Below are 15,000 nucleotides of genomic sequence, written 5' to 3' on the forward strand. Positions count from 1 at the left end.
TTTGTTTTAATGATTACAATCATCATTATTACATTCTATATGATTAAAAACGGCGCCACGCTAACCACTTGGGAGGATAACAAACAAACAAACAAACAAACAACACACACTTTGGCACGCAACACTTTTACTATAATGTCTTTGGGAGCAAAAAGCTCAGGAAAGCAAAAAAAACAAGAAAAAAAACCCAAACCAAACAACAACCCTGTATTTTTAACACAGCAGGCCTGAAAGTGGCGAGTATTTTAACATGTAACTGGCGAGCAGAAATGTTCATCTACTCGCCAAATGCGAGTAAAGTTGCTGAAACAAATGGTTGGTTTGGCTAGTAAAGTTTGCTCTCTGGCTAGTACATTTTCAGAATCACAAGCCAAAGGCGAGTACACCATTTGTTGGACTTTCAGGGCTGCACAGAGACGCTCCAAATACTCAAGTAAAGTCAAGTCAAATTTTATTTCTAGAAACCCCATGGGGGTACACGAAAAAAAAAATACTCACAAGTTATAGTGGACGTCGGCCATGTTGCCCCTGTATTTCAGTGCGTTCCTGTAGGCCTCCTCCGCGTCTGCAGCGTCCCCCTTGTCGTTGAGCACGTTGGCCAGGTTGCCCCACGCTGCAACGTCACCACACTGAGGTCACACTCCGTTAGTTACCAGGTACAGTGGGGCTACTTAGCAACAATTGCTTGGTTGGTTATTCAGGCATGGGAATTGAAAAAAGTAAAAAAGGCTGACATGTATAAAATAATAGCAAAGTCTTACTAGGGAGGTCCGGGGGCATGCCACACCCCCCCCCCCCCGAATTTTGTTCTCCAAAGAACCTAAATGGTGCATCTGAGCTCCAAGTTTGCCATTAAATTAACTTTTTAGAACCATTTTGGTATCCCCGATTTATTTTTTCGGCGGACAATTATGCTTTTTCGGCGGAACCAAAACAAATTTCGGCGGAAATTTGCCTTTCGGGGGACATTTCCAATGCCTGGTTATTGGTTGTTTTTCTATCGCCCCTCCTGCCTGTATTGCTATCCGGGACCGATGCAAGTTTGTTTTCTTTCGCAGTTTACATGGCAGTAGCCATGCTTAAAATTAGTTTCGTTTGGGCCTTGCCGCCTATCATATCACAGTGAAAATTCAGAAGGTTCTTAAAAGCTCATGTTTTTTCACATTTGTTTTTTCAAATCTTGTTAAAAAATCTTGATCTCCTTTAAAAAGTTAAAAATCTTGATCTCCTTTAAAAAGTTAAAAATCGTGATCTCCTTTAAAAAGTTAAAAATCGTGATCTCCTTTAAAAAGTTAAAAATCTTGAAGGAGGGGGGAGGGGCGAGGACGACACCCCGGACCGAAGACCAAGGGTAAGTTTTGAGGGACATTCGTTGACCATACCCAATGTCCCAAACAGGTCGAAGTGGACTTCAGTTGGGCTCGCTGACATTTGCCTTATTTTTGAACCCATACAATATGTACACAGATACAAGGCCTAAAAAAAAAATAGGTGTGGTTACGGTAACCCGACCTACCCTATTTTTAGGGGCCGACCCTATAACTTTTTATTACATTTGTCAAACAAAAAATAAAAAAAAAAAAACCGAGTACAGAAAACGCAATGAAAGCGAAATCAAGTACGAAAACTGCCAGGATCTACAATAATCAATTATACCCTGTGCAAACATAATGTAAAATGCAAAGCTAAATGCAGCTTGAAAACCCAGACACTAATTATTATTGCGGACATCTCCAAAAGATCAAAGATCAAAGTGATTTAAAATGTTGACAGATCTATAATTATTAAGTTAATGTCACGACAAGCTGTACTAATTCTTCTTTACGTCCATGTATTCTGCGGTGATAAAAGTAGCCGCTAAGATCAAAGAGACTATGTCTTTAATTTGATTTGCCGCAGTTAACTTTCTTTGAACATACAGTAATCATTGTTGGACTAGTCTAAAGGATAAAAAGTTATTAATCAATCTTGCTTGGGGATAACGACAAAAGGACATAACGCACACGCATACAGACACGAAAACACACACACATGCACGCTCACATATGCTACGTACACAAACTGGTACAGACAAAGCGACATACAGTCAGACGGACATACACCTCGACGTACACCCTACAACTACAACTTAAAACAAGTCGCGTAAGGCGAAATTACTACATTTAGTCAAGCTGTGGAACTCACAGAATGAAACTGAACGCACTGCATTTTTTCACAATGACCGTAGTCCGCCGCTTGTGCAAAACGGAGTGAAACTGACGAGCCTGTTCAGCGCGGTAGTGGTTTCGCTGTGCTGCATAGCACGCTTTTCTGTACCTCTCTTCGTTTTAACTTTCTGAGCGTGTTTTTAATCCAAACATATCATATCTATATGTTTTTGGAATCGGGAACCGACAAGGAATAAGATGAAATTGTTTTTAAATCGATTTCGGAAATTTAATATTGATCATAATTTTTATATTTTTAATTTTCAGAGCTTGTTTTTAATCCAAATATAACATATTTATATGTTTTTGGAATCAGGAAATGATGTAGAATAAGATGAACGTAAATTTGGATCGTTTTATATAAAAACAAGAAGAGCAAACGCTCGATCGAGTCACTTTCGCAGTTCTGAATATTATATGAGGCATCAGATGGACAGGAAGAAATTGCTATTCACAACACAATGAGTCACGTTCACATAAAATTTGAGCCCGGTCACTTTTATAGTTTCCGAGAAAAGCCCAACGTTAAGTTGTGTGTTGCCGAACAGAAAAGGCTAGTTATCTCCCTTGTTTTTCTGATAACGTTCGTAAAAGGCTACAGATGTAAATACTTTGATGTAAAGAATAATCCTACAAAGTTTCAATCACATCCGATGAACTTTGTCAAAGATATAAAATGTCTAATTTTTCCTTTGACGCTGACCTGTGACCTTGAAAAAGGTCAAAGGTCAACGAAACCATCGTTAAAGTGTAGAGGTCATTGGAGGTCACGACTAAACAAAATATGAGCCCGATCGCTTTGATAGTTTCCGAGAAAAGATATAAAATGTCTAATTTTTCCTTTGACGCTGACCTGTGACCTTGAAAAAGGTCAAAGGTCAACGAAACCATCGTTAAAGTGTAGAGGTCATTGGAGGTCACGACTAAACAAAATATGAGCCCGATCGCTTTGATAGTTTCCGAGAAAAGTCCAACGTTAAGGTGGTGTCTACGGACAGACGGCCGGCCGGCCGGCCGGACGGACGGCCGGCCGGACAGACTAACACTGACCGATTACATAGTCACTTTTTCTCAAGTGACTCAAAAATTATTACAATTTTCAGATTTTTAATGACACTTTAAAGTCATTAACTAATTTTTAAGCCACCAAGCTGAAATACAATACCGAAGTCTGGCCTTTGTCGAAGATTGCTTTACAAAAATTTCAATCAATTTGATTGAAAAATGAGGGTGTGACAGTGCCGCCTCAACTTTTACAAAAAGCCGGATATGACGTCATCAAAAGTATTTATCGAAAAAATGAAAAAAACATCCGGGGATATCATTCCCAGGAACTCTCATGTCAAATTTCATAAAGATCGGTCCAGTAGTTTGGTCTGAATCGCTCTACACACACACACACATGCACGCACAGACACACAGACACACATGCACGCACAGACACACAGACACACACACATACACCACGACCCTCGTCTCGATTCCCCCTCTATGTTAAAACATTTAGTCAAAACTTGACTAAATGTAAAAAGAAGGAAAGAAACACAAAGCACGTGAAGCAAAATCAATCTGTCTGCGTCTGTGTGTGCTTCTTGTGGTTTTCTGATTGCCTTCGTTCTTGTACGTGCCAGTGTGTGTTTGCACTTTTACTTTAAGGGTGTAAGTGGGAGTTAGCGATTGTCTAAGAATTTCCTTTTGTTTGTTATGACTGATGGTTCTGTGTTGTAACTGACACAACCGAATATGGTCTTTTCTTGCATAGGATTAGGAATCTTTCCTTGGATGCCCCAAAACGTCCCCCAAACCGCTCAGTTCTGACATTTTTCTGTCCCATTATCAAAACTTGTCAAAACTCGGTCACAAATCGACTTCAGTGTCCAGCGCTGCAATCTACACACAAGCGAGGTAATCAAAACTGGCCATTGATCTGAACCCCCATTCCTAACCCTCTCCCCACCCTTCTCAATTTCTCCCTCTCAGGTGGCCATGTGCGCGTCCACCTTGCTATTTGTCGACAACAATTTTTCTCCAACAGCGGCGATTCCTGTTTAGCCGTTCTCCGTGAACCTTTGCTAGTACAGCGGAACCCCATATTAAGACCCCCCTCCCCCCAAGATTTCCCGTTCTTAAACCTACTCTTTTTAAGATTTTCTGTTCATAGTGTGTGTGTACATTTTCCTCCATTTTAAGACGTCGTCCCTTTTCAGAACGGATTTTCTGATTTTTCGAGGTCTTCAACGGAAGGTTCCACTGTACAGTAAAAAAAAAGGACTTTGCTTGCGATGGCGTTCAGACTTTGGAGAGCCTGACTTCAACATATTGTTTCACTACAGAATGGTCTAATGTGTGCACCACAGAATGGTCTAAGGTGTGAAAGTTTTTCTTTGCTCTCTGTCTGCACTTTCGCGTAAGATCCCGAAATATCGCGACGAGTTCAAATGTTGATTGGAAACAATGTGAAAAGGGCAACGTGAGCTGTGCGTAGGACTGGTCCTCCAATTTATTCTGCGTGGTTATTCCAATTTATTCTGCGCTGCAATCATTTGTGGAGGTTTCTCATGTTTTGCCATGACGTTTTTGCGATCTGTTCGGGGGCAATGTGACCTGAGAAAAGGTCAGAGAGAAAAAAACCAAAAGATAACAAGAAATTCCTCCGAGGTAGGAAAAACACCCCCGTCCTTAGCATTCTCACTGCCACCAACTGAGCAGGCACTGCTAACAAGTGTGGTTATTTCCCTTTGACCATTAATATGTCGCTCTATAAGTCCTTGTAGAATCTTAATCCACCAATAACTCCCTAACCGTGTGTTTGACTGGTCCCAATTTTTGTAAGGACCGTCTCAGGAATGTATAGAACCTGTTCACCAAGTTTGGTGACGATCGGTCCGTTCATTCTTGAGATCTATATGCGAACACAAACAAACAAACAAACAAACACATCGAGCGAAACCTATACACACCCCTATACCGGGGGTGTAAATAGAGACATTGCGAGAGGTAGAACAAAAGAAGAAGAAGAAACAAAGATCAAAAACCATTCCAGACAGAAAACCTGAACATAATTATGGTCTTTGAAACTGAGATCCTAACTCTCACGTTTAAATCTTTGTTCGGATGAATCACGCAAATTGCATTCGGCACATGTATTTGTTTGTTTGTTTGCTTAACGCCCAGCCGACCACGAAGAGCCATATCAGGGCGGTGCTGCTTTGACCTTTAACGTGCGCATTCGGCACATGTACAACTATTAACCCAGTATTCAACAATGAATTCATCATGTAAACTGGCTTTTAACTCTCGGAACCATCCTCAAAAATAACATCCTTTGGATCGATAATTTAACCATATATATCCCAAGCTTCTACAGCCGGACCAAAAATAGGCGTTGGTACAGCATATAGTGTATCTTCGTACATTGTACGAAAGCAGACACAACGAAAGTGAAACATCAGACGATGAATAAAGAGAATAATAATTTCTCAATGAATACAAACAGAAGGTATCTAACGCAACAACAATGCAATACTTTTGACAAACAAACAATCAAACAAAAATATAAGAATAAAAACAAATAAACACGAAACTTAATGAGGTACGGTACTGATAGCAATTTTATGTGACGCCATTATTCGCACTAATGGCGTCTTGTCGATATTAGCTTCGTCTTTGACGTAAGAAATTTCACTTACATCTTTCTTTCTTTATTTGGTGTTTAACGTCGTTTTCAACCACGAAGGTTATATCGCGACGGGGAAAGGGGGGGAGATGGGATAGAGCCACTTGTCAGTTGTTTCTTGTTCACAAAAGCACTAATCAAAAAATTGCTCCAGGGGCTTGCAACGTAGTACAATATATTACCTTACTGGGAGAATGCAAGTTTCCAGTACAAAGGACTTAACATTTCTTACATACTGCTTGACTAAAAATCTGTACAAACATTGACTATATTCTATACAAGAAACACTTAACAAGGGTAAAAGGAGAAACAAAATCCGTTAGTCGCCTCTTACGACATGCTGGGGAGCATCGGGTAAATTCTTCCCCCTAACCCGCGGGGGGACCAGGGAGGGGTAAATCCTTCCCCCTAACCCGCGGGGGGACCAGGGAGGGGTAAATCCTTCCCCCTAACCCGCGGGGGGTTTCACTTACATGAGAAGGTCAAGAAGACGTTTTGTTTGTTCAATCGGTGTCATATCTCATAAAACAGACAAATCAAAATAGTTACCTTTCGCTGGGTTGACCGAGATGCCAGCCCGGTAAAGCTTCTCTTCCGACTGCCAGTCTTGGTTCCGCAGCCACGTTCGAGCCGAGAAGAGCAAGATGAGTATCAACACAGCCGCCTGCACGCCCTTTCTCTTCCCTTCAGAGCGCCATCTCACACTCAACAGGTAAGCCCCTTGGCCCACGAGCAGGCAAAAGCCCATGCTGGGAATGTACAGAATCCGCTCCGCTATCACGAAACCCACGTAGAAGAATAAATTGGACGCGGGGATGAACGGGAACATTAATATAGATAGCGAAAGTATGAGCACATTCAACGACCTCGACGACGAGAAGAAAGATGATTTTGTTGATGAAGACGATGATGATGAGATTGGAAAGTCTGACACGCTGTCTGTAGAGCTGTTGGAAATCCTCCTCTTGTGCGAAGGGCTTGACGACGCGGACGACGACGAGTTAAGATGAGATGACGACGACTGAGATCGACTGAAATGTATATGGCTGGAATGAGGATGATGATGATGATGACCGGCTACTCCGTTTCCATTGGCGTGAGGTTTACCCATCACTTTGGGCACACACGCCCGGGCGTTGACGCCCTTCACCACGTGCACGCCCACGTAACCAAGGCAACCGTACAGCGCCAGCGTTGCCATGTTTCTGACGTCAGCGGCGCTCTCCACGAGGGGAATGGCGGACATGGACCAGTCAAAACTCAGCGTGCAGGGAAACAGCATCAGCCACACGTTGAAGGCCGGCAGAAAGTTGAAGGTCAAGGCCCTGGTCAACCAACTGTCGCTGTCTGAGGCCGGGTTGTCCGAAGGAGCGAACTCGGGTGGCTTGTTGCCCATGAAGTAGATACGGAAGCCCACCAGCGACACTCCGCACAGGGCGAGGCAGAGGAAGCCTTCCAGGAGTCTTCTGTAGGAACTCTGTAACACAACATCAAATGGCCATGAATAACAACCCAAGAACAAGAACAAGTACAAATACTTTATTGTCTGTCTTTACAAAACATACATTTTCCTTTAGGCCTGCCTCACAATTACAAAACGATATTGCACAAAAACATGAAAATATAACGATTGAACATCATATTAGACATTGTGTATCATTACACCAACACGCCGAAACACCAATTTTAAGGCATTGCCGGTTTGTTTGTTTGTTTGTTTGCTTTACGCCCAGCCGACCACAAAGGGCCATATCAGGGCGGTGCTGCTTTGACATATAACGTGCGCCACACACAAGACAGAAGTCGCAGCACAGGCTTCATGTCTCACCCAGTCACATTATTCTGACACCGGACCAACCAGTCCTAGCACTAACCGCATAGTGCCAGACGCCAGGCGGAGCAGCCACAAGATTACCAATTTTAAAGTCTTAGGTATGACCCGGCCGGGGTTCGAACCCACGACCTCCCGATCACGGGGCGGACGCCTTACCACTAGGCCAACCGTGCCGGTCCAGGCATTGCCGGTGTGTTGTGTCATACTTCCAAACTCAAAACCGAATTATTTAGGTTTTGGGGCAATTTGAGACATGATTTTTGTAACGTGTCAGGGGTATCCATTTAAGATGTTTTTATGATACATGTTATTGTTTTGTTTTAAATGTTTGGAGCGTCACATCTTCACATTGTAATGAATCTGGAACTAATATAAAAGGTCTGTAGACTTTCTTTCTTTACTTTCTTTATTTGGTGTTTAACGTCATTTTCAACCACGAAGGTTATATCGCGACGGGGAAAGGGGGGAGATGGGATAGAGCCACTTGTCAATTGTTTCTTGTTCACAAAAGCACTAATCAAAAAATTGCTCCAGGGGCTTGCAACGTAGTACAATGTATTACTTTACTGGGAGAATGCAAGTTTCCAGTACAAAGGACTTAACATTTCTTACATACTGCTTGACTAAAATCTTTACAAAAATTGACTATATTCTATACAAGAAACACTTAACAAGGGTAAAAAGAGAAACAGAATCCGTTAGTCGCCTCTTACGACATGCTGGGGAGCATCGGGTAAATTCTTCCCCCTAACCCGCGGGGGGTGGTCTGTAGACGATCAACAACTGAGACAGCAATTATTAATAACAACAACGACAACGACTTCGATGACGACCAAGACATCACGTTGTCAAAGTGTAACAAGAAGAGCAAACGCTCGATCGAGTCACTTTCGCAGTTCTGAATATTATATGAGGCATCAGATGGACAGGAAGAAATTGCTATTCACAACACAATGAGTCACGTTCACATAAAATTTGAGCCCGGTCACTTTTATAGTTTCCGAGAAAAGCCCAACGTTAAGTTGTGTGTTGCCGAACAGAAAAGGCTAGTTATCTCCCTTGTTTTTCTGATAACGTTCGTAAAAGGCTACAGATGTAAATACTTTGATGTAAAGAATAATCCTACAAAGTTTCAATCACATCCGATGAACTTTGTCAAAGATATAAAATGTCTAATTTTTCCTTTGACGCTGACCTGTGACCTTGAAAAAGGTCAAAGGTCAACGAAACCATCGTTAAAGTGTAGAGGTCATTGGAGGTCACGACTAAACAAAATATGAGCCCGATCGCTTTGATAGTTTCCGAGAAAAGTCCAACGTTAAGGTGGTGTCTACGGCCGGCCGGACGGCCGGCCGGACAGACTAACACTGACCGATTACATAGAGTCACTTTTTCTCAAGTGACTCAAAAAACCAATTTCAATTGTGGCAGCCGTTAAAAGATCTTTCGAAAATCGCTCGCATATAGAGAAGGAAGGTTAGACCTGTTAGTGTCACCCTCCCCATCTCCCTTTCCCCCACCAAATGCATATATATCGACAACCGCGAGGTATCAACGAACACACCCACATTTCCCCCGGCAAACTTTTATTCAAAGAACTGATCTCTCCCACGCCTTCGACAATGCAATTTTCACCACCACGCTTCCTGCTCCAGCCATTGTTCATTTCTTGTGTGTGCATGATATCGCACCGAAGACAAGCAGACAATGGCACGCCGACGCGACATACATCGACATTGGATTGAACTTCAATGATGCGCAAATTCTAAAGGACGCCATTCTTGAAGACTCTTTCAGCGCATTATGCAGGCTGGGATGATTTATACTGGCTGTGCCCATCTTTCAGCGCCAGCCTAGCGTGAAACAGTGTTCCACCTGGGTGAGATTGTTTTGTCTGGGTCGCCATTTAGACGGTTATACACGCTCGTCCCAGGTACGCGAAAGGGACGGGGAAAGGGGATCTCGGGAGCTACCGAGGACGACCGTGTGAATGACATGCCATCAGCGCAAACGGTGTGACGTATGTCTTTGCATGGAAGCAGGTGATTTCACAGGAATATTACTAGTAAACCTGTTGGGTGCAATACCTGGGGATATGCGCTGTAAAGGCGTTGGAGATTTTAGGGCCTTGTTAAACATACTGAATGTTTTGTTAGACAAATTTAGAGCCTTGTTCGACAAATTTCACTGGAACGACTGCTGTTTCTGTCTTTTTCTACACTTCAGTCAAATATTTTCCCTAAAATGCTTTGCGTAAAGGGAGAACTTGAAACGCTGTATGCTCCATGCTTGCAACGTCTTCCTTGCAAAGTGCCATAACACATTCTTGCATCTTGTTATTCCAGAACCCTCCGACAGCCCCTCGCCACAATTCCCAAAGGAATCAACTCAGCCTTGAGTAAAAAAAATAAAAGTAATGCATTATTTAAACCAATTTAGGATGTAACGTCCGTTTACTGCTTTTCCAATGTTACTTTCTATTATCTTTTAAATCAGCTTCTTCTCTTCCCCCAAAACGCCCATAAACCCGATGCCATTCCGTCTTTTATTGCAATCCTTGCGATACGACATAAATTCCCGACGCCGAACACAAAAGCTCGTCCAATCAGTAATTAGATCATCACATCAGCAACAGATTTGCATAGATTTATTGGCCCTTGTTATTACCACATAAAAACCAGACGCTGTGACAGTGTCTTGTAATCAGCTTCCCAAGGACAGGCCTTCGTCAGCCGTTTTATTACAGCGCAGGGACCGTCCATTGTCAAGTGTCGACAGTCAGCGAAACACCAAAAGTTATTTCAAATAGTCGAACAATTTGCCGTCTTCTTCTTCTTCTTCTTCTTCTGCGTTCGTGGGCTGAAACTCCCATGTACACTCGTGTTTTTTGAACGAGTGGGATTTTACGTGTATGACCGTTTTTTACCCCGCCATTTAGGCAGCCATACGCCGTTTTCGGAGGAAGCATGCTGGGTATTTTCGTGTTTCTATAACCCACCGAACTCTGACATGGTTTACAGGATCTTTTTCGTGCGCACTTGGTCTTGTGCTTGCGTGTACACACGGGGGGGGGGGGGGGGGGGGGGGGGTGTTCGGACACCGAGGAGAGTCTGCACACAAAGTTGACTCTGAAAAATAAATCTCTCGCCGAACGTGGGGACGAACTCACGCTGACAGCGGCCAACTGGATACAAATCCAGCGCGCTACCGACTGAGCTACATCCCCGCCCTGACTGAGCTACATCCCCGCCCTGACTGAGCTACATCCCCGCCCTGACTGAGCTACATCCCCGCCAATTTGCCGTCATTTTGAGGACCCAAAAGAAAGAAAGAAAGAAAGAATTTTTCATGCAAAGTCGTACGAGCTGACTCAAATGGCGGTTTTTCCTTTTTGCATTTCTCTGAAATTCACGAATCTGAAAAAAAGAAGAAAAGGGATCCCTGTTTCTTGAAACGCATAGAGCCAGGTAATTAAAAACAACATAAAGCTAAAGACTATTTCTGTGTATGCTTTAAGCAAATTCCACTTCACAATCAAAGCGTCATGATGTCACTGAACTGAAAATCCGTCACAATATTTTCAGTACACCAATGGTACCAAAACCAGTTTAGCGGAATGTCTTATCACATTTACCCAGTACATTAAATTTAGTGAAAGTCCTTATAAGACTACCCAGTAACAAGTTTAGTGGAAGTCCTTATAAGACTACCCAGTAACAAGTTTAGTGGAATATATCTCCAAAAACAAAGAGACTGCCAACGTTCCAAAATTCAGAATAAAAAAACCCAAGAAAGGTAATTTGTTGGAACGTTTGTTATAGACAAAACAATACGTTACAATCACAAATATGTCTTTTAAGTGCACAGAATATATCTTATAAGACTACCCAGGATGAATCTCAGCGGAAAGGTTCAATTTTAGTGTGGGCCTCGACTCCTTGCATTTACATCTCTCTACTACTTCCCATCACTCACGACTTCTCGGCCAGTCGTTTGCAACATTTAATGCCTCGTTTCCACAGGCGCACGACATCAACTTAGTGACAAATATGGGAGGGCATGACACCTTTCCCTCTACACAAAGAGACAAAGGTGTTGCCTTGAAACCTCTGTTACCTAGTGGTAAGGCGTCCGCCCCGTGATCGGGAGGTCGTGGGTTCGAACCCCGGCCGGGTCATACATAAGACTTTAAAATTGGCAATCTAGTGGCTGCTCCGCCTGGCGTCTGGCATTATGGGGTTAGTGCTAGGACTGGTTGGTCCGGTGTCAGAATAATGTGACTGGGTGAGACATGAAGCCTGTGCAGCGACTTCTGTCTTGTGTGTGGCGCACGTTGTATGTCAAAGCAGCACCGCCCTGATATGGCCCTTCGTGGTCGGCTGGGCGTTAAGCAAACAAACAAACAAACAAACAAACAAACAAACAAACAAACCTCTGTTTCAAAACATTCCGTTTGGAGACCCTCTTTGTTGTAGGACTTTGATTTCCCGTCATTTTCCCTTCGTAAAGTCTGCAAATGTACCCCGATTTTAATTTAAGACTCCGTGTTTCGTGAGACCTGGGGTAATGTGTGCGAGAAACTGCACAACTGGTTGAGTCCGAAGCACAGGATCCGATTGGTTCGATTCTCAAACAAATCTCAATTTCAACCAATCCGACCTAGCGCTTGGTTCACACCTAGTTGGACTCTTTTTCGTGTACACCACGCTTGATCTTCTCAAATTTGTTAGGTCTTTAAATCGAAGTTTCACGTGGTAAAGTCGTCTCGTAAAACTTCGATTTAAGACCTACCAAAATCTAAGCAGATCAGATGTAGTGTGCATGAACAACTGTACAACTAGGATCCCCATCTCTTTTCTTCGCAGCCAACTGTCATGTGTCTGTGGCTTGTTCGGGTGGGAGTTAGGGTAGCGGGTACAGGTTTAAAGCCTCTCCCAGCTTTACATCCCTGTAAATCAGGGTGGCTCAAGGTAAGCGGGTGGACAGGTCGTCTGGGGTGGTTACGCAATAGCCTTGGCTAGAACTAGCTAGACACTTTGATTTCAACCTTTCGCTAAAGACCGGCCACGTTGTGGGTGGTGAGGTTTGTGTCTTCATCAAACGCGCTTGACTTCACAGTAGTGGGGCAGATTAGGCTGTGAAGGCGATAGGCTTGAAATGTTTTTTTTTTTAAATAAGATATTTCTTTGCGAATTAAACACCGCTTAAGGTTATCGCCCTATTGCCAAGGGAAAAAATGCCATTGCTCACGCCCAATAACCCCCCCCCCCGAAAAAAAACAACAAAAAACCCAAAAAACTAAAACAAAAACAACCACACACCCTACCCTCATCCACCACCCCCCCTACACACACACACACCCTACCCTCATCCACCACCCCCCCCTACACACACACCAACAGCCTAGTTTTCAATTTTGTTGTCCATTTTCCCCTAATCATATTTTGCAATTCAAATTAAAATGACCTATATTCCACTGTCACGTTGCGCAATGTCCACGTCAGCAATTACATAACGTAAACATTTGCTGTGCTTATTATTTTGCTATACTTTTAAGCTAGGGGGCCCGGTAGCTCAGTTGGTAGAGCACTGGACTTGTGATCGGAAGGTCGCAGGTTCGAATTCGGGCCGGGACGGACACGGGTCAACTTTATGTGCAGACCCAGAGACGGAAGCCATGTCCCACCCCCGTGTCATCACAATGGCACGTAAAATACCTTGGTCATTCTGCCATAAGTGCAGGTGGCTGAATACACCTAAACACGCAGACACCTGGGTAGCGCGACTCCGTTGCTGCTAGCTTTCCACTGGGAGGAAGCGACCCGAATTTCCCAGCGATGGGACAATAAAGTAATGAAAAAAGAAAAAAAAAAGCTGAGTTCAGTGTCTGAAAGCACATGTGTGAATTATAATGAAACACGGCTGAAACTCAGCTTAAAGTATAGCAAAATATAAGCACAGAAAATGCTTACGTTATGTAATTGCTGACGTGGACATTGCGCTGCAATGCGCAATCATTTTCTGTGCTTATATTTTGCTATACTTTAAGCTGAGTTTAGTGGCTGAAAACACATGTGTGAATCATCTTGAAACACGGCTGAAACCAAGAAAATAAGCCTCTAGAAAAAGCCATGGACAGCGGCTGTTCACCTCGAACCGGTAGCAGATGACAAACGCAATGCCACTTTGACAGATTCCGACGAAACTGTGCATGTTACGTCACGTTCACACACGACAGAATCGATATGCCTGTTTGAAGGGTGGTGTGTATCAAAAAGATAGAGAATATCGCAGCAGGCCCGACATAGCACAACACACACAAACATACAGAAAAGCAGCTTGGGATGTCTTCACACCCACACACGGGATAAGCCAGTGCAAGGCTGTTGGAAGGGCAAGGCAAACTGACACGGAAAAAAAGTTCATCAACGTTCGGAATACAGAACTTCTTCTTCTTCATGGTTCGTGGGCTGAAACTCCCACGTACACTCGTGTTTTTGCACGAGTGGAATTTTACGTGTATGACCGGTTTAGGCAGCCATACGCCGCTTTCGGAGGAAGCATGCTGGGTATTTTCGTGTTTCTATAACCCACCGAACTCTGACATGGATTACAGGATCTTTTCCGTGCGCACTTGGTCTTGTGCTTGCGTGTACACACGAAGGGGGATAAGCCACAAGCAGGTCTGCACATAAGTTGACCTGGGAGATCGGAAAAATCTCCACACTTAACCCACCAGGCGGCCGCGGCCGGGATTCAAACCCTCGACCTTCCGAATAAGAGGCCGACGTCTTACCACCTCGCCACAGCGCCCGTCTGGATACAGAACAAAACTGTCTTTATGACTAGCTCCTGAGCTGATGGCTACGAAGCGAGAGAATAAAAAAACAAAAACAAAAAAACAAAAAAAACACAATTTAAAAAATTACCAACACAACTTAAATGTTTAGAAAAACACAACTTAAATGCCAAGAAAAACACAACTTAGATGCTTGTAGTAAAATAACTTTCATAAATTTGTTTTGGAAATGTCGTGAAATTAGCTTCTCTAATACTTATGCCCCCCCCCCCCCCCCCAGCCTCTTGAACACTGTTAGACAAATCATTTTTTTGTTATTAACAGTAGCCTTAATTAATTCTTATAGACGAAGGTCACGTATCTGCTTGAACCCATTACTGATGCAAAATACGGATGCTCTGCTGAGTGAAAAAGACAAATATCAGGCATTTTCTCAACTAATTATATTAAACAAGTCTTTATCCGCTTACGTGCTCGGACCTGC

The 15,000-nt window shown here is 43.3% G+C and overlaps 1 protein-coding gene across 1 annotated transcript in view; it reads right to left on the reverse strand.

Annotated features, from left to right (window-relative positions):
• LOC138962856 (protein O-mannosyl-transferase TMTC2-like) overlaps positions 1–15,000 on the reverse strand; it is a 55,426-nt gene that overhangs the window by 10,193 nt on the left and 30,233 nt on the right. Inside the window, exons 3-4 of the mRNA XM_070334821.1 lie at positions 6,433–7,360; positions 499–613 (exon numbers count right to left, since the gene is read on the reverse strand). Coding sequence (XP_070190922.1) covers positions 499–613; positions 6,433–7,360 — 1,043 coding nt within the window. The remainder of the gene's footprint in view (positions 1–498; positions 614–6,432; positions 7,361–15,000) is intronic.

The sequence above is a fragment of the Littorina saxatilis genome, linkage group LG3 (assembly GCF_037325665.1).
Source record: "Littorina saxatilis isolate snail1 linkage group LG3, US_GU_Lsax_2.0, whole genome shotgun sequence".
Classification (NCBI taxonomy): Eukaryota; Metazoa; Mollusca; class Gastropoda; order Littorinimorpha; family Littorinidae; genus Littorina; species Littorina saxatilis.